The following is a 22,433-nucleotide window of genomic DNA, read 5'->3' on the forward strand; positions in this document are numbered from 1 at the left end:
CAAACATGAATCATAAGCTTCTAAGGAAAAGTGTTTGCAATCAATATAAACTGAATAAGGAAACCGCTTGAAAATTGTTCATAATGACTAATGAGTTTGAGATGGTAATTAGTGACTCGAGTGAAAATTTTACCTCCACCTACCTTACATCATGGTGACGGTCAAGTAGTGGCAAATGCTTTCTCTCGCCTGCGATTGAAGATTGGATTAAGCAAATTGTTGACCTGTCGTCAGAAGCCTGTTAGAATGGCTAACTAAGTCTGTGTGACATGAGATTGCCTGCAATGATGTTTATCCTCAGTGCTCCATGGTTACAACTGTAATTTAAACTGAACTCAAATGTAAGTATACAACATTTGTGGGAATGTTTTTTTTTCCCTCCCCAATAACAGTTAACAGCCCACCCGCAATAGTCTTCCCTCGATTATTTAATTCATTCTATAATTAATTAATTCATTTCCCTATACTGGTAAATATCGTGCTATTTACACAACTGACTTTTTATGTAGTTCTCAATTTCAGGCAGTCTGGTAAAGTAGATTTGGACAGATATCGAGCAACAGATGACTATTATGTATATCATATGTTGTGTTAAAGAATAACCAATTAAAATAAGGGTGGCAAAAATGTCTTTGCTGGAGGGAGGTTCCTTCCAGGAAATTCAGATGAGGTCATGGTGGTCTGCTGACATCATAGCAATAGTCGAAGGGAAGCTAGTGAGTGAGCGTGGGCAGAGCAGAGATGGGCACTGGGCTGAGAGCCTTGTTGTACAACTTGTACTTGTGGTCATGTTGCTTGAGTCCGCGCTACTCCTGGGTAAGTGGCACTAAATGACTGACAAGATTTTCTAAAAGGCTCTTCTTTGCTTATACAGAAATGTCCCCTTTATGTCTCTAGGCTACGTGTGCTTTGTTTGTGGTTATTGGGTTAGCTGTCGCCATGCGCCGGATGACATCATCCGAGGAGGGGAATCGATGAGTGGCTGTGAGTCTCTATTGGTCACATAGTTGGTGTTCAGTAGATGCAGAGCAGCATTTCTTGTTCTTACAGTGGCACGACCTGTTTTCTCCTATTTTCTACCAAAATGCAATGTGGTATTATTGCTGACTTTTTTTAAAACCGTGATTGATTACTCAGCTGCTTTCCTGCAATACTCAGCTTCTTGAAGGTTACAGATATTTCCTGTAGAGGGCGTATTTTGACAAATTTCATTCATGGTCCTTACTGCTTATCCTCACAAGATGCAGCAATTTCGCTGCTCTGTCCCAGTTCATATGAATTGTGAGAATTATTTTTTGGGACTATATTTGCTATGGAGTGGAATAATGCACACCATATTACATCAATTGTGAAAAAGTGTCATGATTCTTTTTAAGAAAACACTATTGACCAACTAATATAATCTCATAACAACACCCTTTTGTATGTATGAAGCAATTTTGTTTCCTCTCAGCGTGTTCACGCACGCATGCCATCATTATCTGGTTATTGTTCACCTTTCACCACGCCAAGTTTTTTTTATTCTGCGCTTGGCTCTTCCCCAACTTTGTATTTTTTTTTCCGGAGTCCTTCTTTTGTGGTGGAGACACTTGTCTTGCCCTGCCCTGCAATCAAAACCGGGCTGAGCAACAACACCGCAGACCATATGTTACCCTTCCCACTCCCTTGCGTTTGAAATCAGGGACCTCCCATTCTTGCTCTCTCTCTTTCTCTCACTGCTTCCAGACTCCCTCTCTCCACCAGTTTCTCCTTGACAGTGAGCGCTAACGTCCTGAATGCAGAAAGGCGCGCTGCTGACGCATTTTCTCTTACCTGTCTCTACCTGCAGATTGAAAAGGAGTGAACTTTGGATTTAACTTTCCGACTGCGTTTCCTGTTTTTGACAGCGGTTGCTCTGTGGGTTTTTGGGGTGGAATTCAAAGGACTAGAGGAGAGTTCATTTCGCAACTATTTGCCATGTACCTTTTCTCCTTTTTTATTGGGGGAGGAAGAGAGAAGTAAAGCGTAATGGATTTTTTAACATTTTGTACATTGGATTCCTCGGCGAAGAGTCTTTTCAGGTTCAATTGAGGCTGGAATCCAGACAGATGAGCATACAATGACTCATTTGGAGAGATCTTGTAAAAAATCTAATTATTATAAGCTTTGTTGACTTGGTCAGTTTATCATGAGAATAGAAACTTGTGCTATCTAAGTGATTCTTACTTTCGTGCCGTAGAACCATGACGTAGCTTGTTGGTAAACAGAAGTGCATTTAGCTGCGCAGTAGCTAAAAGTACTCTAGCTATAAAGCAGCATTACATCATATTTACATGTCCAGGTGTTGGCTTTACGAGAATACCATACCCAGAAGATCTTGCTTGCATCAAAATAGACATTAGGAATGTTATATTTTGCTGGCTGCAGGCCCGGAGACTTGACAGCGATGAGCTGAAACGTAGCCCTTGTGGCTCCTCGAGGACTGCAGTTCAGGGAAGACGTTATGAACTGAGACCAAAGAGGAAATTGCCCCTTTTACAGTCGGTGCATTAGCTGCTGCAAAGCCTCTAAACATCACTGCTACGCAGGACCACATGAGAAATCCAGTCCCTTTACCCTCTGCGCCACTGCAGCGTTGACCCCGTCCGCCGTCCGTTCCGCCAAAAAGAACAAAGTTCCCGCTTTACCCGCGCTCTTCATGATTTCTTGCCGCCGGGATAACAAGCGCCAAAGCTCAGCGAGGGGACAATCAGGACACAGCTGTTTTTTTTCCCGCTGATTGGTCCTTGATGGAGTACCTAGGGGACAAGCTGTCAGTGGCGCACTCTCAAGTGTCAGGATGGGTGGGAAATGTCCGCCGCTCCTTTCACGGGGCGCTCAGCTTTTTTTCCACTTCGGCGGAGAGAGAAGAAGGAGAGGTCAGCGGCGGAGGCGGACACTTCAACCGAACGAGCTCCTTGCGCTCGCTAGCTTCCCGCAGCAGGGAGTCCATCCGCAGGTTCTCGCTGCGTAGCCAGCAACGTCTGTCCTTACGCAGGCGCACCGCGCCCAGCACCCCCACTCCTGTAAGACAGCATCCTGAAAGCTTGGTTGCTTTGAAAAAAAATGTTCTTGCCATGTTTTCCTTACGCTGAGCTCGTACTGCCATCCATAGGCTGTTCTTCCTCCTATTTTTGACCTTTATTTGTTGATATTGATAGTAAAACTGCATGCAGTTTTATTGATGTCGATAGTAAAACGACGTGCAGTTTTATTGATATTGATAGTAAAACTATGCACAGTTTTATTGATGTTGATAGTAAAACTACACGCAGTTTTAATGGTCAAATGTACCTCAACATTGACCCGGTGATTTATTTGTTTCCCTGCTATCTTAATTTGGGGAATTATGAGTTTGAGTTGGATTTATTTAATAAGGGACAGCACATATTAATGAACATATTTCTATTCACGTTAATGAACATATATATGTAAATATGTAAGATTGTAGCCAAGGGCTAATTTTCATTTTTAGTCCCTTGTGTTGGTTGAATATAAACGATGACACATACTAGACACACGCACACAATCACACACACGCACACAATCACACACACGCACACAATCACACACATGCACACAATCACACACACACACAATCACAGTCACACACACACACAATCACACACAATCACGCACACACAAACAATCACACACACACACAATCACACACACACACAATCACACACACACAATCACACACACACAATCACACAATCACACACAAACAATCACACATACACACAATCACACACACACAATCACACACACACAATCACACAATCACACACACACAATCACACACTCACACACACAATCACACACACACACAATCACACACAAACAATCACACACACAATCACACAATGACACACACACAATCACACAATGACACACACACAATCACACAATGACACACACACAATCACACACACACACAATCACACACACACACAATCACACACACACACAATCACACACAATCACACACACACAATCACACAGACACACATTTTGCTCGTCTAACAGCCAGGCTTTAAGATGATTGGTGAAGAGGTTTTAATTAGTATTGATTGGTATTATCAAAACATTTGTACAGTTATTTTTTGTGGGAATTGTTTGTGGTCGACTCTTGTTCAGGCATGTTCGAGCCTCAAATCATAGTGAAAATATTCCAAAAGAATGGAAGCTCCAATACCTTGCCTCAACATTTTCAGTCCTCTTAACGATAATAACCAAGAGGTCTAATCCTTTTAGTCCGTAAAAGGTATTTCTGGTCAATCGTCTGCGTTCTTCTGACCGATTGTAGCACTGGGCCAGATTTAGAAAGCCATGTATGGATACATTGCAGCAAGAAGACTCACTCCTATCTTTAGGTAACACCTGTTGGCTGTACAATCTTTGATGACTCATAACTGCTAAAGATAAGCCATGTTTTCTCTTATCTATTTTTTGTTTGAAATCAACATGCGTCCTTTCGTTTTAAAAAGATAGTATGATTGCCTCTGGAGAGTGGGTACTTGTTTTTAATTATTTTTTACAATATAGAGAAGTGGGAGTGTGTATAAAAAATGAACATAGTAGTTCCACATAGCTTTTTACTGATTTTATAGTGTGTTTGCTGATTTTTTATTTATTATCTTAAATAGGAGATGGAATAGTACTAAAAATAGAGCACATTTAGAATTTATTGAGCCACCAAAAGCTCCGAACTAGTCACATTATGATTTTTTTTAACTAAAGAGTAAGAGTACAGATTGGGATTTCATTCTAGTTTTGTTTCTTTTTGATACTTAGTTCTGAAAAATTATGTGTTATTCTGACGATATCATTCCTTAATACACTCGCAGTTGAAGGACAGGCCGGAGCGCAAAAGCCTAGCAGTACATTTATTGCAAATTTGTGTCAAATGTGTGATGTCTTCAGGGCAAATCGTACCACGATAAAGTAACAAAAATTGCATGCGAAAAATAAAACTACACCTCAGACTGCAAGTAATGTAAATAATCTTTTAAGTCGCTTTTCCTCAACGATTTCTATGTTAAATTCTTAAGGCAAATCAGAGCTTAACATTCTTTTACTTTATTTATCCTTGTTCACCTTTGTCAAAAGTATATTTAAATGAATGAAAAACTTCTGAAATGTCGGAAGACAGTTTGCTACACACCATTCTTACTACAATATTACTCATTAACTGATATTTTAAGTTGTGAAAGAGTAATTTGAAGTTAAGTCACACGTTTGTATCTTAAGTCTTCAAAGTTGAGGATGCGTTTTTTTTTTTTAAACCTAGTTTTATATTGTATTTGTTTCTCAAAATTGACATAGCGCTTAAAAAAATAGTTTTTTTTAGTCGTCTATCCCTAGTGTGCTTATTTAGAAATATGTCAAACAATGAAATGTGAGCAAAAAAATAAATAAATCCGAAACACAATTCCAATCTACATGGAAAGAATAGAAAAAAAATTAAAAAACCTTTTAATGGTACTGATACCCCTGACAAAACTTTAACCTGAACCGAACATACATGTAATAAGACCAAAAAGTAATAACTAGCGAATGCAACCGCCTTCCAGATGCAGTAAAATGGTTATGAAACATTTTCAGTAAAATAATTGAGAATTCTTACGCATCCTGTTCTGGGTGTGCCCTTGTGGTGATTCAGACTTACGTGTAAGACAGGAATTTTTATCATCAACAAGGCGTACAATCCAGATTTTCTTTGGCTATTTGACAACAGTGATAGCAGTGGAAGAAAGGCTCGGATAGGAGGATGACATAACACCACCAAAGTCTCCATCTGGAACGGAGTAGTATAGCAATTACGTGGTGCACTTGCAATGATGCCCCATACTGGGCCTCTTGACTCACTCCTTGTGCATGACACCATATACGTACTTCCAACGTAAAGTTTCTTCTTCAAACGTCTTACTGTAAATTTCTGCTTTGGTCCAATCATCTCTAATGGTGGTTTAAATGGACCTCAGTTTAAAGGCAACTTTGGTATATTCCTTCATTTTCTGAACCGTTTATCCATACAAGGGATCGCAGGGGGTGCTGGAGACTATCCTAGCTGACTTCAGCCCACAAGGGACACCCTGAATTGGTGACCAGCCAATCGCAGGCTACGAGTAGAGAAACAAGCATTCATTTGTACCTAGGGACAATTTAGAGTTTTTGTTTTTGGGATGTGGGAGGATACTGGCGCACCCGGAGAAAACCCACGCAGCCACCAGGCAAGGGACACCCTTAATTGGTCACCAGCCAATCGCAGGGCACAAGTAGACAAATGAGCATTCACTTGTACCTCGGGACAATTTAAAGTTTTTGGGATGTGGGAGGATACCGGCGCACCCGGAGAAAACCCACGCAGCCGCCAGGCAAGGGACACCCTTAATTGGTGACCAGCCAATCGCAGGGCACAAGTAGACAAATTAGCATTCACTTGTACCTCGGGACAATTTAAAGTTTTTGTTTTTGGGACGTGGGAGGATACCGGCGCACCCGGAGAAAACCCACACAGCCGCCAGGCAATGGACTCCCTTAATTGGTGACCAGCCAATCGCAGGGCACAAGTAGACAAATGAGCATTCACTTGTACCTTGGGACAATTTAAAGTTTTAGTTTTTGGGACGTGGGAGGATAACGGCGCACCCGGAGAAAACCCACGCAAGCCCGGGGTAGAACATGCAAATTCCACACAACAAGGACCCACCTGGGATTGAACCCTCGACCCCAGAACTGTGAGGCCGGCGTTCTAACTACCCTATTTTTCAATCAACTTTATAGACATTATTACTCCTCTCTGGCCAATCAGTGACATGACACTCTGTTTCCAACCCTTTTTCTCCATGTGTTGGTTTTGTCCCTTTCAGGACATTCTCTAAAGTCACTCCCCCGTCTTTGCTCGAATAGTATAGGCTGGTAATTACAGATGCAGGTGTATCGCGTTTCCCTATCCGGCCCTCGGGCAGAAGGATTTCCTTTTGTGTTTTCCTATATAGGGCAGGTTTATCAGTTCATGCGCAGACACGCCTCTGTTGGCTCTGCGTGGTTTTGAGACAGAATGTCCTCTGTGGCGGCCTCATTAAAAGAAGCATGGTTGACTAGACGACAAACTCACACGTCTTTATGTTTGTCTCTGCTTCTGCTTCCATAAACCACAACTTTTGCCTTTCCTTATCTTTCCCGCGCTAATTTTTAGTTTTCGCCCCAAAAAATGACCAAATATGATTTTAGTACCGCTTATGCTCGCAAGGGTCGCAGGGGGTGCTGGAGCCTATGCCAGCCAATTTTGATAAGGATGTTGCAATTTTTTTTGGTTTTAACACACACTTGCTAGTTTTAAATATTTGGAGGGATTTTTTTTATTCACATTTTTCTCTTTCTTGCCCACAGGAGCAACAGAAGCAAGATGTCATTGATGAGAATGATAGGAAGGAGTCTATCACCCCAGTGGGCGAGATAGATAGTCAGTACGGGACTTGGGACACAGGACTGCGCACAGATGATAGGTAAACACGCACAACTGCATTTTTCTCAGAACAAATATTTACAAAATTATTTTGGTCAATATAGGATGTGATACAAGAAACAAATGAACCAAATCACAATTAAGCTAACAGGACATAAACTAAATGGAAAATTAACACCCTTTATCCGAATGTTTAGCAGCATCGACCTGTTGTGAGTCAGTTTTATTCGTGATAGTATCAGATTTTTTTTCAGAAATGGATTATACTCAATTCTCTACAGTTTTAGTTGGTGAATCGTGTCATTTTAGCCTTGTATATTGCCATCTTACATGTAGTGGGTGTGTTAGAAGTCAGGGTGGGAGAAAATATTGTACATGAATGAAAATCCACAAGCTCAGGCAAGTCAAAACGACTGTGTGCGCAAATGGAAGAATGTAGTCATTTTGGCCACACATGTATAACTCAAAACTAGAATTAGTCATGGAAATTAAGAAGCATTTTGTTTAGAATGTGTCAAACCAAACATTGTACTCAGTTTCAATTCGGAATGTTATTGGAAACAAGGTAGCACATTTGGCAATTGGAGTCCTTGTACTGAATTAGGATTAAGGTGTAGAAGTTAAATTAGACATGGGGAAAAAATGAATGATGTAAAAGGTACTAGTCATTTCATGTTCTTTCACAAAATAAAAGATCATTCTTATTTTGATTTAAAGTTTGAGGACCTTTCTGCAAATGTGGTTTGATACAGTAAAGCTTGGTGCCAGTGACCATTACTGACCTCTTGTGGCCATGAACACTTTATGTATAACAGAGTGAGGCGGTCTGGCTCATGTTTATTGTTTCCCCTCTCCTTTTGTAGTCTAACTCCAGCCACTCCCAGCTCGGAAAGCAACCTCAGTCCTTCACCGAGAAACGCAACTCCTTCCCACCCGCAAAGTGAACCCGACAGCTTTGACGGCCCGCCGCAACCACCCCCTAAACCGGAGAAGCAGCCGCTCTTGTTCCCTGATGTAAGCATCCATTAACCCTTTATCGAGCGCTCATTGGTCGCCATTGACGGCGCTCGCTGTCCAATCCATTTTGACTTGGAAAGGTTGCCAGCACTGAAAGATGAGCTTTCACAACTAGCATTTGTAGTTTGAATAAATTGGACGTCCATCATTTTAAATGGAAGCCAATAACTTAAGTATTATGACATTTTCAAGGGGTGATTTAAATTTGGAGCAAGGAGGTCAAAGGTCACAGAGGTCAGAAAATGATTTTTGGGGGGGATAAAAAATAGACACTACCCTACAAAGCATTAAACTGTAATTTAAGCATGCTTATTCTCTAATCCAAGGGTGTCAGACTCGGGTTGGTTCGCGGGCCGCGTTAACGTCAACTCGATTTCATGTGGGCCAGACCATTTTAGATATAATATTTAGATTTTTTTTAATAAATGGATTAAAAGAACTGGATTAAAAGCCCTGAATATTCAGTTTTTTATAGATCTAAAATAATGTTTATTTTAGCTTTTTTTAAATATATTTTTAGATTTTACAAAATGATTTTTGAACTAAAAACACAGAAAAAATGGATTAAAAAATTACAATTATTGATTTAAAAGAGGGAAAATCAGGAAATTTAATATACATCTATACTCTTCATTTTAATTTGATCCTAAAACAGAAAGTCAGCACTCATGATTTACTTTACCGGGCCACACAAAATGATGCGCCGGGGCCAGATTTGGCCCCTGGGACGCCACTTTGACACATGTGCTCTAATCTATTTCCTTTGCTTCTACATGGCCAAGGCTCCAACCATTCTTCTGGACACCACTGTCCTACGCTCCAGAGTCCAGCTGGGCAAGAAGCGTGCCCCCAGGACGCGGCCCTCCCGGGCTGCCCGTCAAAACTCAAGCCAAGCCGGGGAAGGAGCGGCCACTTCCGATGACTGGCTTTACCGAGACTCCACAGGTTTGTCTTTACGTGGAAACCGCATCGAACGTAAACGCAATAATACCACTGAGTGTCAACATATGCCTTATGACACTAATGCTACATCTATTATTCATGCTAATTCTACCTGCATTTTCCTACTGCCGCGGTTCCTGATCGTTCACCGAATTCTACTCACAAATCGTCTGACGTGGCCTTTCGCTGACAGAGGAGAAGGCGGAGCGCGAGACGGATCAAGTGGATTCCGAGGAACAGCCCGCCGCCATTTTTGCTTCTCAGCCACAAAGGATCGCCTTGTTTCCCGGCGTGGACTCGCAAGCTATAAAGGTCAATAAGTCGCCGAAAGGGCCGAACGTCAGCCTCGTCTGATATACTTTTAATCGATTTCTAGATCCAGTTAAAGAAGAGGAGCGACTCCGACAATCCAACCGGCTCGGCGTCTCCATCCCTTTCCTCTCGATCCCCCAAATCGCCGTTCCTTCCCCGGGCTGCTCGCGTCCTTCCCCCTGCTGGTGGGATGGAAAATGGGTAAGCCTTGACAGCTTTGAAAAACATTTTTCCCCACATATTTCTTCACTTTTATTGGTCTGTTGATTCTTATTAGTGAGGAAGAATCCCCCCAGTGGTTGAAAGAACTCAAATCTAAGAAGCGCTTGAGTCAATATGAGAGCGAAAGCTAAGATCAGGTCAGTTATTATTATTTTTTAACTCTTTTTAAACGCTTCCTCACACCTTATCAAGATATTTGTTTTCAACAGGTTGCCTTGTGAAACGAACTTGTCAGAAATAGAGGCCTTAACGTCCAACTCCGAAGTTTGGAGTGGAAAATCTGCAGCTGAGGATTTTTTTTCTTTCACTTCTCTCCGCTTGGTTGATCATCTCGCATTGGTGCCTTTTATAGAGAAAATCCGCAAAAATATTTACAAAAAAATAGGGGCAGATGTGTGTGTGCAGGGGGGCTCAAAATAGCTGCTTCTACATCCCTTTCAACGAATGTGATCGCCTCTTCTGCAAAAGACAGACACTTAATGAGCCCTTGAAAAGGGACCAGGGCCAGTTAAATGAGTTCCTGTCAGGGAAGGGTTAACCTGAGGTACCGCCGCACAATTGGCCGCATACTGGGAGAGCCAAGCCGTACAAAAACAAGGTTTTTTTTTTAAATAGTGGATTCCCTTACTTGTTGGAATCTATGTTGTCTGCATGTTCAGTCAGTGATGAGAACTCACAAGCATTGCCATAAGACAATATTTCAGATACTAATGGTTCCTTGTTGAACTTTCAATGCTGCTTACCACATTATTAGTTGGGATGTATATTATGTAAGTAATCATGAAATGTTATATTTGTATGTTTTACCCTATGAGAAAGCTAGTTTGGGGGAGAAAATGTATTGTTTCATTACAACTGAGGTTTCCAAATGCCTCGCTTTGATACGCTACTTAATGATAACATTGCATTTGTGCTTATTTTTTTTTCCCTTTTGTGGAAGAGGGACGAAGGGAGTACATTTGGAATTGGGACTTTTCAACATGAACACTCCAATACTGCACAAAAAAAGTTTCCAGTTTTATATCAAAACACTAATTATGTTCCCTCCTTTAGGAAAAATGACAAGCAAGCATAATTGTTGTCACTCACTCCTCTGTGATGCTCTGACAATTCACGTCCCTTCGATGTATGCACAATCTTTGCCGTCAAAAGCGACGGGATACTTTTTCTGCTCCTTTGGGATTGGACAGAACACGTATGGCTCCGTACAGACGTGACTAGCTTCCACGTAATGTTGCCATTGACTTACTTCTTCACATCTCTAAAGCACTTTGTCACTTGATGCATGGCAACCTTGACCTCTGGGGTCACATTTTGTCTGATGTACACAAGTGAAAACATTACAATATCCCTGCAAGACAAAATATGTGTCTAATTGTAACCGTTTTTTGGGATGTACATTATGCTAACATGAATTTGGGATTTATTTTCTATCTCTTCTTTTTTTTTTTATTTGCAAGTACAGATGTATAAGGCACTGTGTTGTTCTGGCCGGTGTTCTTAAGTGAATCCATTCTTAATAAAAAAGAGAAAATCTACTGGACTTGAATGCTCCCGTTTTTTTGTAGATTACGTATACTAGATTAGATTGGATTGGATTAGTTTAGACTAGACTACACTAGTCTAGACTAGATTAGATTAGACTAGATTAGATTAGACTAAATTAGGCTAGACTAGATTAGGCTAGGATAGACTAGATTAGACTGGACTAGATTAGATTAAATTACAATAAATTAGATTATATTAGGCTATACTAGTCTAGATTAGGCTAGACTAGTTTAGACTAGATTAGGCTAGGATAGACTAGATTAGATCAGGCTAGTCTAGATTACTGGATTAGACTAGATTAGGATAGACTAGATTAGTCTAGACTAGATTAGACTGGACTAGATTAGATTAGGCTAGATTAGTCTAGATTAGATTAGGATAGACTAGGATAGGCTAGACTAGATTAGACTAGACTAGCCTAATCTAGTCTAATCCAGTAATCTAGACTAGCCTGATCTAATCTAGTCTAGACTAGATTAGATTATAATTTTATTTCATCCCATATTTGGGAAATTTCCTTGGTTGTAGACGTGTTTCTTAAATATGTGGCGATACGGTATGCCGCGAGTCCGCTCGCATCCTCGCGCGTTAACGCTGACGGAGGCTATTTGTGCAATTTGCTTGGCCCGGTCCCCCCGTGCCCGCCCGCCCACACGCAGTATCAGTTGGCGGGCAGGCGGACAGGCCGCCCGGCCCGTGCCAACACAGCTGCCTATTGAGGGGCAGCGTTACGGACACAATGTGAGCGACAGACTTGCTGTATCAACAGCTCCCCCTTTTCTGCTGTTGTGGCCAGAAATAAACCATAAATAGCCCTCGGTCCCGGCCCTCTAATGGCTCGACCCCAGCAAACACCAAGAGGCAGCACTTTAATATCAAGGTAAAATTAAACACCTCCGTCTGGATCAAAACGCAACTACAATAACCCACCGATGAAGTTGTGCATGTTCACATTTGCTGTGTTTGCATAACGGTCCATGGGTTTTTCTGGAGGAGCCATCGCAAGAATGTCAGATCAACAGTCTGCCCCCGAGAAGTTGGCGGCGGGGAAGAGCCAGCCCGGTTCCGGACCCGTTTACAAGGTACCGGAATGGTGGGATAGCTGAGAATTAGCATGCTTAACTGACTTTGTGAATATGCAGGTGGTGCTGTTTGAGTATGAGAACTTCCAGGGAAGCCAGGCCGAGTTCTCGGCGGAATGTAAAGACGTACTCCAGAAGGGTCTGCAGAAGGTTGGCTCGGTGATCGTGGAATCCGGACCGTAAGTCGTTGGGAAGGAATCCCAATCGCATGCAGATCCTGTTTGCTTCTTTTCATACAGCTTTGTCCCAAAAAATCGCAGTGGCTATAGCATACCTGTCAACCTCTGCCGATAACTGCCCTTATAAATGATTATGATTCCCCTTACAAACCCCCAAAAAAACCTTACAAACACCGTACGACGTACGGTGTTTGTAAGGTTTTTTTGGGGGTTTGTAAGGGGAATCATAATCATTTATAAGGGCAGTTATCGGCAGAGGTTGACAGGTATGCTATAGGAATCATAGCAATAAGATAAAATGGCCTCCTAGTGGCTCATTACGCACATAGCTACAAATTCTACTGTCATTTAGCAACTTTTCTATTCACAACAAGGCTTGGTTGCATTGTACAATTTCCTGCGAATTAACGATATACGTAGTACTACGGAAATGTATTGATAATATCTGCTCTATGTAAATTACTGTAGATTACAGGGCGTATTGGGATATACAATCACATCGCAGGGCCTGTAACTTCTATCTATGGTAGTGAGAATTTTTTAACGCATTTTCCAAGTTTCCCCAGACTTAAAAACAATCGAGTTCTATTTTTTTATTGGGAAAAAAACCAATGGGTAGCGAAAGGTGCTATTATATTGTGTTTTTCTGACCGCAGTTGGGTGGGCTACGATCGGCGTAGCCTATCGGGGGAGCAGTTTATTCTGGAGAAAGGCCAGTACCCTCGCTGGGACACGTGGACCAACAGTCAGAACAGCTACACCCTTTTGTCCCTCAGACCACTGAAGGTGGTGGGTAAACGAACGTTTCATTTGAAGGCCAAGTCGATCGTCGGCGCTCTTTACGATTGGATGCCATGAACAGCATTTGTCCGTGACACATCTTTAGGATAGCGCCGACCATAAGATACAGTTGTTCGAGAACCCCGGATTCGCCGGCAGGAAGATGGAGATCGTTGACGACGACGTCCCCAGTTTGTGGGGCCACGGTTTTCAGGATCGAGTCGCCAGCGTCAAAGCTCTCAACGGAACGTAAGATCCATCCGTTTCCCCTCGCCGTGTACCACTTCCCCCGATAGTTTTCCCACTTCCGTGTACGTTTCACTCCTCCAGGTGGGTTGCTTACATGTACCCAGGCTACAGGGGGCGCCAGTTCGTCTTGGAACGAGGGGATTTCAAGCACTGGAACGACTGGGACGCCGCCGTGCCGCAGATTCAATCTATCCGACGGGTTCGGGACATGCAGTGGCACAAGAGGGGCTGCTTCTCTCCTTCGGACCCGGCTCCGGCTCCGGCTCCGGCTCCGGCTCCGGCTCCGGCCCCGGCCCCGGCGCCGGCCCCCGGTCCAGGTCCAGATCCAGCTCCGGCACCCCCTGCTCCGTCTGCCAAAGGCAGTTGAGAAGGATTCTAAGGAGCTTCCCACCCCAACATTGCCTCCCCTCTGCCTACATTAACCATGAAAAATGACGCAGAGTGGCTGAATAGCCAATAAAAGTTATTTATCTTGCAAATGGTCTTTTCTTTTTTTAAGTTGAGGTCACGCGTAAACATTGAAGGACGATATGTGACACATTTGACTGAATGCAGTCCACATTGTAGTACATTCAGTGTAATTAGCATATATATATATATATATATATATATATATATATATATATATATATATACTGTACCATATATAAATATTATAATAATGAAGTTTCCTATTAAAACATGACGCCCCATTTTAGTCCCTGATAGGTTCAAAGGGTATTTTCAAATACTCGCCGTAACAAAAGAGACATCTTTCTCATATCTGGGTTCTCGCATCTGGGTTCCCAGATCATTCTGCCCACTTGATGTCTCTCTTGCTAATTTATTCGTAAGATTTAACAACATGCATCACAGAAGTCTAAACAATTTAGAGTCTCATAACAATTTACAGTCCTCCAAATCCGTTGTCCAAGCCATCATTCACTTCAATTTATAATAAGCCAGCCAATAAAATTCGGCCTGGAACTCAAAATATTTCACCTTATTTTGAAGTAACATTCACATTATTATTATCTATCTCCATCCCTTCATTACACCATGACTGCATGAATCTTAAAAAATATACAAAGTTTATTCTATTGCAATTTACAATCACGACTGAGAGAATGCAGAACACTTATAATTTGCATCATAAGTTAAAGTATGATACTCTGAGCCATGTTCATAAAGGACATAACAGAACAATGGTAACTATATAAACAACATATATCATTGCTATTGGAAATTATTGCAATTTTGTGATTGTTTTTGCTCTGTAAAATGTTGGGAAAGAACTTTAGAAATAAAGTTGGGTTGAGTTCCTACACATGTTGTCATTATTATTATTATCTTTATGAACATGGATGAATAATAACGAAAGCAGTAAAAAGACCTCAATTCTGAATAATCTTTTGTGGTTGATTCATTGAGAGAGAATTACATTTTCATCATGAGTTGCATACAAATAACAATTTGTATAAATGAAACATACATTTATGAAACATAGATACTTGATGCTTCCTTAGATATGTCCAAACTTCACTCACACCATATCTCCGATGATATATCATTCCAAAAACTGTTTAAAATGTTCAACCATTCTTGAACAGAATCTAAAATATGCTGACTCCACCACGTCATATTGAAATATTAATCATAACCGAGGACTTTTACTTGCGGTCCAAAACATGATCTACAAAAACAAACAGAGCTATTTCACCAATAGATCCAAAATATATAACAATACAGCCTCCATAAAATAACTTCCCCTCAATCACTCATATTCCTGCCAACCACAAACTTGATTGCCTCACGCGCTTCTGAAAAATAACTTTTCATGCAATATTTTCACCAAGGCCAGGAATGTCCATTGGAAACACACTCGCTCTCTCTGTCATTGTGGGTGGGAACTTTTTGGCAGTGTTTGTGCTGAATCATGGGGATAAATGAACAATGTGTGGCTCGATAAAAGTGACAACGAATGAAATTACTTTGTAGGGGGGTGTGACAGCCCAGGGTGGGTGTTTATGCCGTGACCCCTGGATTCAGTGCGCCTGGCCTATGGCAGGCCTCTCTGCGCCCTGGCATGGTCACAGTGGGTAAAGTTGGCAGAGTTTCCACCCCTGTGTTTCCTGTATATATTGAGCGCGGTGCACTAACGCCGCTACACTGGCACAGACTGGCACGGGTAAGATTACAGCTTTATTTGGGGTGTTTTTTGTCCTTTTTCTTTCATTTTAGTCTTATTTATTGGGATTTTTTTGCCTTGTATTGCTCTTGTGAGTGTCTCGACAAAGTGTTATTGTTGGCTTTTATTTTGGAGACGAGTTGGAGAGGTTGTGAGAAGGAAGTTAAAGGAAAATGTAGTTATTTGTATGGTTGAATTCATGTTTACGGGCGTAAAGGGGAAGTTATTGGAGCTTGCCTTTTAATTTAATAGCTAATTTATAAGGTAATGAGAGCATAGATGGAAGGACTCTGAAAATGACAGATTCTGTCGAACAGTCTTGAATTGAAAAGTTCATTTTCATTTTTTATATCCATTAAAATGATAATATACACTCAAAGTGTCAAACTCAATTTGGTTCGCAGGCTACATTAACGCCAACTCAATGTCTCATCGATTTTGACTGGGCTGAACGTTTATTCGCTCTTCCTAGTCAAAACACATTGGGCATCTAGTGCTGTCAATGGCACAAAATGATGAGCATCAAATGAATTGGACATCTGTCATTGTCAATAGCAGACAATTTTGCGTCCCTATTTTTTTCAATTCCATTTTAAGGTACTTACAGGTCATTTCTGGTCAGTGTCGGTCGGTGCATTTTCTCGTAGCGTCTTCAACGAATCAATCCAACCCTCAAAAACTAATTTATGGCTATAAAACCTCTACTGCAGCTACAGCTGCGACACATAAAAATAATCAATAAATAAATGCACAAAAATGGGGTAAAATCCACTTCCTAGCAGCATTTATTGATTAAATACAAATACTGGAGCTTTTCAGACATTACAACCGGGCCAGGGGGATGATTTCCCCGGGAAAAATTGCACTAAAATGGGGTAAAATCCACTTCCTAGCCCAAATTTACCAGAAGTTCTGGTAAATTTGGGGTCTTTTCCTATTAATTTTGAGGAACATTCCGGGATGCTTCTTGTTCCTTTGTCAGTTCCTGCTCATTTTTGGGTATTTCCATGTTACTTCCTATTGCTTTTGTGGTATTTCAAGGTTCCCTATTAACTCATTGACTGTCATTGAAGGCACCATTTTGACGGCAGGGGGCAAAATAACCAACATGAATGTGGATGGGAAATTGAGCAAAGTGGAGTTGCCAGTTCAGATATTTTTCCCGGATTGATCGGCTTATAAAACTCTGATGAAAGTAGCCTTGTTTTGGTTTCAGTTTCATCTTTGCCTATCCATCGATTATGGCAACAGACCACCAGAACCCTGCATCCAAGCAGCAGCAGCCCGGCTCCAGTGCACTCAAGGTGGATTGTGACAACCAATACCCATCCCGCTTTGGGAGATCCGTCCTTTTTTGATACTGTTTTCCCCTTTTTTTCTGCCATTGGCCCAAAAGCTGGTGATCTACGAGCAGGAGAACTTCCAGGGACGTTGCCATGAGCTGACTGGTGCCTGTAACAATCTCCAGGAAGCCGGCGTGGAGAAAGTGGGATCCATACTGGTGCTTTGTGGACCGTGAGTGTGGTTTTTAGAGACTGGAAGTAGAATTGACCATGTGGATCACAAGCTGATATCTTTTTGTCTTTAAAACCTCTTAGATGGGTGGGATACGAGCAAGCAGACTGCAAGGGGGAGCAGTATGTGTTTGAGAAGGGGGAGTATCCTCGCTGGGATTCCTGGACCAACAGTAGGCGTAGTGACACCATTGTTGCATTCCGACCAATTAAAGTGGTGAGAAAGATTGAAAAATCGATGGATTTTTAAAATAGTACCATATTTTCACGACTATAAGGCACACCACATTATAAGGCGCACCCTCAATGAATGACACATTTGAATTCTTTTTCCATATATAAAGCACACTGGATTATAAGGCGCACTGACTATTTGAGAAAATTTAAGACTTTTAAGTGCGCCTTATAGTCATGAAAATACGGTAAATTAAATTATTGTTGTTTGTTTCAAAATTATTGTGTCTTTTGGAACTATTTGTACTCGTTTACATTCATACTGGTCAGAAAAATTGTGAATATAAAAAAAAACTATTTTCTCGCATATAAGCCATATTTGTAACTTTAGCTTACATGCGCACAAGACTTGCTATACTCTTTTCCACCAGTAGATGTCGGCAAAGTAACAGTTACTATTTGTTGGATATTTTCTGTTTTGCAGTAAGTTTAGTGGTGAATTTTATGAAGTGTTTTACATCTTAAGTTTCCTCTTCTACAATAATGTCATTATGCTTTTTTTGGATTATTCTATTTGAAAATCTGATGAAATACACTTACTTTGCCCGTTACAGGACAGCCAGGAGCACAAGATTGTCCTTTATGAGAACCCCAGCTTTGCGGGAAAGAAGATAGAAATCATTGACGATGACGTTCCCAGCTTTCATGCGCATGGCTACCAGGAAAAGGTCTCCTCTGTTCGGGTTCAGAGTGGCACGTAAGTCCCTGAAAAAAAATAAAAATCCAACCATCAAGTTAAAGTGGCTTCTAATCTTTGGTTTCAAACCAATCCCTTTTTTTCAGTTGGGTGGGCTACCAGTACCCGGGCTACAGAGGTTTCCAGTATCTGTTTGAGAAGGGCGAGTATAAGGACAACGTGGAGTTCGGCGCCCAAGTTCCGCAGATCCAGTCGGTCCGGCGCATCAGAGACATGCAGTGGCATCAGAGGGGTGCTTTTCACCCAGTCAACTAAGCTTACGAGGAACCTTTGACCTTGTGGGAACCTTGACCTCTGCGAGATGAAACTCACTTCGCAATGATCCATTGGAAATCCTTTGAAGCAAATGAATAAATTCCTTCCTGCTTACATCCTCCGAGTCAAAGTCAGTTTGTTCTGTAAAAATGTTGCGAATGGGTGACACCAAAACGTGTGTTTTTAACTTCTATACTACTACACTACAACTGTTCTTGGCATGTTTCACATTTCTGGGGTGTACTTTATCTTTGAACTTATTCCGTGTAAAAAGTGTAAGAGTAAAACAGCAAAAATTGTACAGAGCGACAATAGGTGCTCTTTATTCTTTTAATATTTTGGTGTTTGTATTTTACAATATACTATTGAGGCAGAAAGTGTGGTTTGTGACGATAGGGGCGCTGTTGGGAGTTGAAGCGACTTTCTAACCGTCATTGAACACAGAAGAAGAGCTTAGCAATGCAGGCAGCATGATAAGTGCCCCAGTTTTATCTACTATACTACCATTTAGTTCAGCAACAGAATACACATTTTGTATTTTTTTCTTTTCATCTTGAAATTCCTTGTCAATACTGACTTCGTTTTAACGGTACGTAACACGTTCTACAGCAAGCTAAACGAATGTAGTACCTAACCATGTACTCTATCGTACAAGCTAGCTCCTGCTAACTAACCATAGAGTCTATGGTACTAGCTAGCTACTCCTAGCTAACCACACGCTCTATGGTACTAGCTAGTGCTATTGCTAAGAATCGTGGTAAATTTAATTTAATTTGCTTTGTGCACTCGTTGCATGACTAATTAATATTTTATAACAAGCTTTACGCCATTTTTCTCACTTGTTGAGTACACTTCAAAAGTTATTCCTATCACGTTCCTGCCATGATTCTCTCAGGCATTTACAGGGTGTTGTTTTCTTCCATATATAGGTACTTTATTTTGGACAGGACCCTATAAGTAGAATTCTAATGACCCGGGTGATAATTTAACTAGCTGTCATCACTATAGGGATAAATAAATGGCAGTTATAATAACGATAGGTAATAATTAGATATGATACTCAATAGTATTGACATCGGCGCCTTATATGGCTATTTTTGGAATATCGAACAGTATCGGATTTGTTCCCAAGCTCGGATCGGATCCATGCTATTTATTTATTTTGACATTATTTTTACTGGTGTAAAAGATATGGTGTGGGGAAAACATGCGTGAAAAAAAGTCATAAATATGCACCAGGTTAGGCCTAGTCATAATCGTCACTGATTGTAAAAATGCCAAAAGATGGTCAAAAGTAAAGATTTTCCAAGTCCGGACCTCTTAAATTTTACAATGTAAAATAGAATTGGATACAATATGTCAATTGCATCAATGAGAACTGTGTACTTGGGATGATCTTTATTGCAAACAACCTGTTCCGTGTTCATTGCCCCCAACAGCCAAGATGCCTGTCCAGTGCAGCAGCTGTGCAGAAAAGCGTGCCGTGCTCAAACGTCCCAAAACGGGCCACTCCTTGTGTAAGGAGTGCTTCTTTTGGGCCTTTGAGGAAGAAGTGCATCAAACCATCGTGGCAGCAAATTTATTCAAAGCCGGCGAGTCGGTCGGGATCGCCGCGTCCGGCGGAAAAGACTCCACGGTTCTCGCTCACGTGATGAAGCTCTTGAACGAGAGGTACTCGTACGGCTTGAACCTCACGCTCCTCTCCGTGGATGAGGGCATCACGGGTTATCGAGACGACTCTTTGGAGACGGTGAAGAGGAACCAGCAGCAGTACGAGCTGCCGCTGAAGATCGTGTCGTACGAGGAGCTGTACGGCTGGACCATGGATGCCATCGTCAAGCAAGTGGGCATGAAAAACAACTGCACCTTCTGTGGCGTGTTTAGACGACAGGCACTGGACAGAGGAGCCGTCATGCTCAAAGTGGACAAGATTTGTACAGGTAACTTCAAGTGGTGTAAATGGGACACACCAAAATAAAGTCGAAATTCGGGTCTATGGAGAACTGTTCGAAAAATACAGGCCTAGCTCTACTTATGAAACTCTCTCCATACAAAATAATGTCTTTTATTTTATAATTGGCTTTATTGAGTTCCTCTACCATTGGCTATATCCCAACACCTCTCATTTAAAAAAATGTATAGTATCATTTTTTTAAGGATTTGATTGCTATTATTGGAACAGATTATGGCTTTTACATGTAAAATTCGTCTACTTACGAAAAATTCAAGTTACAAGTAGAGGTACTGTAGCACTATATTGTACACTAAAGTAAGGATATTCATTCACAAGGTGTAGTCATGAAAAGTTGAATCCAACTATACTTGAAATCAGTGGCGGTCCGTGCATTTTCTCGTAGCGCCTTCAACGAATCAATCCAACCCTAAAAAACTATTTTATGGCTATAAAACTTCTACTGCAGCTACAGCTGCGACACATAAAAAATCATCAATAATAACCTCATACAATTGAAATATTATTTAGGAATATAGCCATATTTTACTCACCAAAAATCCTTTTTAACTGTACACAATATCCTTCCTCCTTTCTTTCCTCCTTCTTTTCTATCGCCATCGACGCTAATGCTGAAAGTCGAACTGCTTGAAATAAATGTATTCTTTCATATACCGTATTTTCCGCACTATAAGGCGCACCCAAAAGACAGACATTCAAATATATTGCGCTGTACCTGTATAAAAGAGTACGCTGGTATACTGCGTTGATGTCACAGAAGAGTCGTGTGTTTTTGCACAGGTCACAATGCCGACGACGTGGCCGAAACGGTGCTGATGAACATCTTGCGAGGGGACATCGCCCGCCTGCGGCGTTGCACCGCCATCTCCACCAACAGCGAGGGCGACGGCGTGGTGCCGCGGTGCAAGCCTCTCAAATACGCCTACGAGAAAGAGATCGTCCTCTACGCCTACTTCAAAAAGTTGGACTACTTCACCACCGAGTGCATCTACTCCCCCAACGCTTATCGCGGCCACGCACGGACTTTTTTAAAAGATCTGGAGAGCATACGTCCCAGCACCATCATCGATATCATCCATTCGGGAGAGAATCTTTCCATACGAGAGGACGTGAAGATGCCGGTGCAGGGTACGTGCAGCAAGTGCGGCTACATCTCCAGCCAGATCTTGTGCAAGTCGTGCGTGCTGCTGGAGGGGCTCAACAGGGGTCTGCCCAAGCTGGGGATTGGAAAACATCATCGTCTGCACCAGAAAATTGTCAACAATGAGCCGCTTACTGAAAAGGAGGAGAGGAAGTTGAAAGGGGTTGACATTTGAAAAATAGAAGCCAAATAGATAAGCTTTATTACTTTAAGAGGAAAATTAATTATGAACTTTATGTTGCATGCTACATTCTATGTTGCAGTTCATTAGTCGGCCAGTGATTGCGCACTGGTACATCTAGTTTTTTAAATCTGTTTTTAATTCACACATTATGGAATTATATTATGGAAAATGGGCCTGGTATTTTGCAGCAAAGTAATAAATTATTTCAAATAAATGTTTTTGTCGACTATACCAGTTATGGGCACCAGGCGACGGAGACAAAAGGACAATCAATCATACCAAGGGGTGAATTTAGAGTTCAACTTGCAGGTTTTTGGGATGTGGGAGGAAACTGCAGTACCCAAAGAAAACCCACGCAAACCGGGGGAAAACATGCAAACTCCTCACTGTGAGCACCCACTTGGGATCGAACCCTCCCCCCCAGCACTGTGAGGCCGACGCGCTAA

General features: G+C 41.6%; 4 protein-coding genes across 7 annotated transcripts in view; all 4 read left to right on the forward strand.

Annotated features, from left to right (window-relative positions):
* Positions 1-11,523, forward strand: part of rnf10 (ring finger protein 10) — a 28,455-nt gene extending 16,932 nt beyond the window's left edge. The window contains exons 22-28 of the mRNA XM_077600708.1: positions 7,417-7,532; positions 8,356-8,506; positions 9,292-9,454; positions 9,645-9,763; positions 9,828-9,964; positions 10,041-10,122; positions 10,195-11,523. Of these exons, the coding sequence (XP_077456834.1) occupies positions 7,417-7,532; positions 8,356-8,506; positions 9,292-9,454; positions 9,645-9,763; positions 9,828-9,964; positions 10,041-10,116 (762 nt within the window). The 3' untranslated portion in view covers positions 10,117-10,122; positions 10,195-11,523. The remainder of the gene's footprint in view (positions 1-7,416; positions 7,533-8,355; positions 8,507-9,291; positions 9,455-9,644; positions 9,764-9,827; positions 9,965-10,040; positions 10,123-10,194) is intronic.
* A 731-nt stretch (positions 11,524-12,254) lies between these two features.
* On the forward strand, positions 12,255-14,302 carry LOC144074311 (beta-crystallin B3-like). 4 transcript variants are annotated; one of them, XM_077600681.1, is made up of 6 exons: positions 12,255-12,413; positions 12,527-12,615; positions 12,676-12,794; positions 13,451-13,583; positions 13,681-13,823; positions 13,905-14,302. In XM_077600681.1, exons 2-6 carry the CDS (start codon positions 12,541-12,543, stop codon positions 14,188-14,190), a joined length of 756 nt encoding a protein of 251 aa, XP_077456807.1. In that variant the 5' UTR covers positions 12,255-12,413; positions 12,527-12,540; the 3' UTR covers positions 14,191-14,302. The 4 variants fall into 4 exon arrangements, with proteins under 4 accessions (XP_077456807.1, XP_077456806.1, XP_077456804.1 ...); XM_077600680.1 differs by having other exon boundaries at positions 12,290-12,413; positions 12,472-12,615; XM_077600678.1 differs by having other exon boundaries at positions 12,372-12,412; positions 12,506-12,615.
* A 1,611-nt stretch (positions 14,303-15,913) lies between these two features.
* On the forward strand, positions 15,914-18,757 carry crybb2 (crystallin, beta B2). The gene is made up of 6 exons (XM_077601720.1): positions 15,914-15,990; positions 17,207-17,294; positions 17,387-17,505; positions 17,589-17,721; positions 18,293-18,435; positions 18,522-18,757. The coding sequence occupies exons 2-6, from the start codon at positions 17,232-17,234 to the stop codon at positions 18,688-18,690; spliced, it is 627 nt and encodes a 208-aa protein (XP_077457846.1). The 5' UTR covers positions 15,914-15,990; positions 17,207-17,231; the 3' UTR covers positions 18,691-18,757.
* A 336-nt stretch (positions 18,758-19,093) lies between these two features.
* Positions 19,094-22,201, forward strand: ctu1 (cytosolic thiouridylase subunit 1 homolog (S. pombe)). Its single transcript, XM_077600884.1, has 3 exons — positions 19,094-19,279; positions 20,130-20,630; positions 21,443-22,201. The coding sequence occupies exons 2-3, from the start codon at positions 20,135-20,137 to the stop codon at positions 21,976-21,978; spliced, it is 1,032 nt and encodes a 343-aa protein (XP_077457010.1). The 5' UTR covers positions 19,094-19,279; positions 20,130-20,134; the 3' UTR covers positions 21,979-22,201.
* Positions 22,202-22,433: the final 232 nt, after the last annotated feature.

Source organism: Stigmatopora argus, chromosome 5, assembly GCF_051989625.1.
Source record: "Stigmatopora argus isolate UIUO_Sarg chromosome 5, RoL_Sarg_1.0, whole genome shotgun sequence".
Classification (NCBI taxonomy): domain Eukaryota; kingdom Metazoa; phylum Chordata; class Actinopteri; order Syngnathiformes; family Syngnathidae; genus Stigmatopora; species Stigmatopora argus.

Coding starts and splice junctions, on each gene's coding strand:
- LOC144074311 (XM_077600680.1), top strand. CDS start 12,511: ATGGGTTTTTCTGGAGGAGCCATCGCAAGAATGTCAGATCAACAGTCT. Junction 12,616..12,675: donor GTTCCGGACCCGTTTACAAG/GTACCGGAATGG, acceptor GTGAATATGCAG/GTGGTGCTGTTTGAGTATGA. Junction 12,795..13,450: donor GTGATCGTGGAATCCGGACC/GTAAGTCGTTGG, acceptor TTCTGACCGCAG/TTGGGTGGGCTACGATCGGC.
- crybb2 (XM_077601720.1), top strand. CDS start 17,232: ATGGCAACAGACCACCAGAACCCTGCATCCAAGCAGCAGCAGCCCGGC. Junction 17,506..17,588: donor ATACTGGTGCTTTGTGGACC/GTGAGTGTGGTT, acceptor AAAACCTCTTAG/ATGGGTGGGATACGAGCAAG. Junction 17,722..18,292: donor CATTCCGACCAATTAAAGTG/GTGAGAAAGATT, acceptor TGCCCGTTACAG/GACAGCCAGGAGCACAAGAT.
- ctu1 (XM_077600884.1), top strand. CDS start 20,135: ATGCCTGTCCAGTGCAGCAGCTGTGCAGAAAAGCGTGCCGTGCTCAAA. Junction 20,631..21,442: donor AGTGGACAAGATTTGTACAG/GTAACTTCAAGT, acceptor GTTTTTGCACAG/GTCACAATGCCGACGACGTG.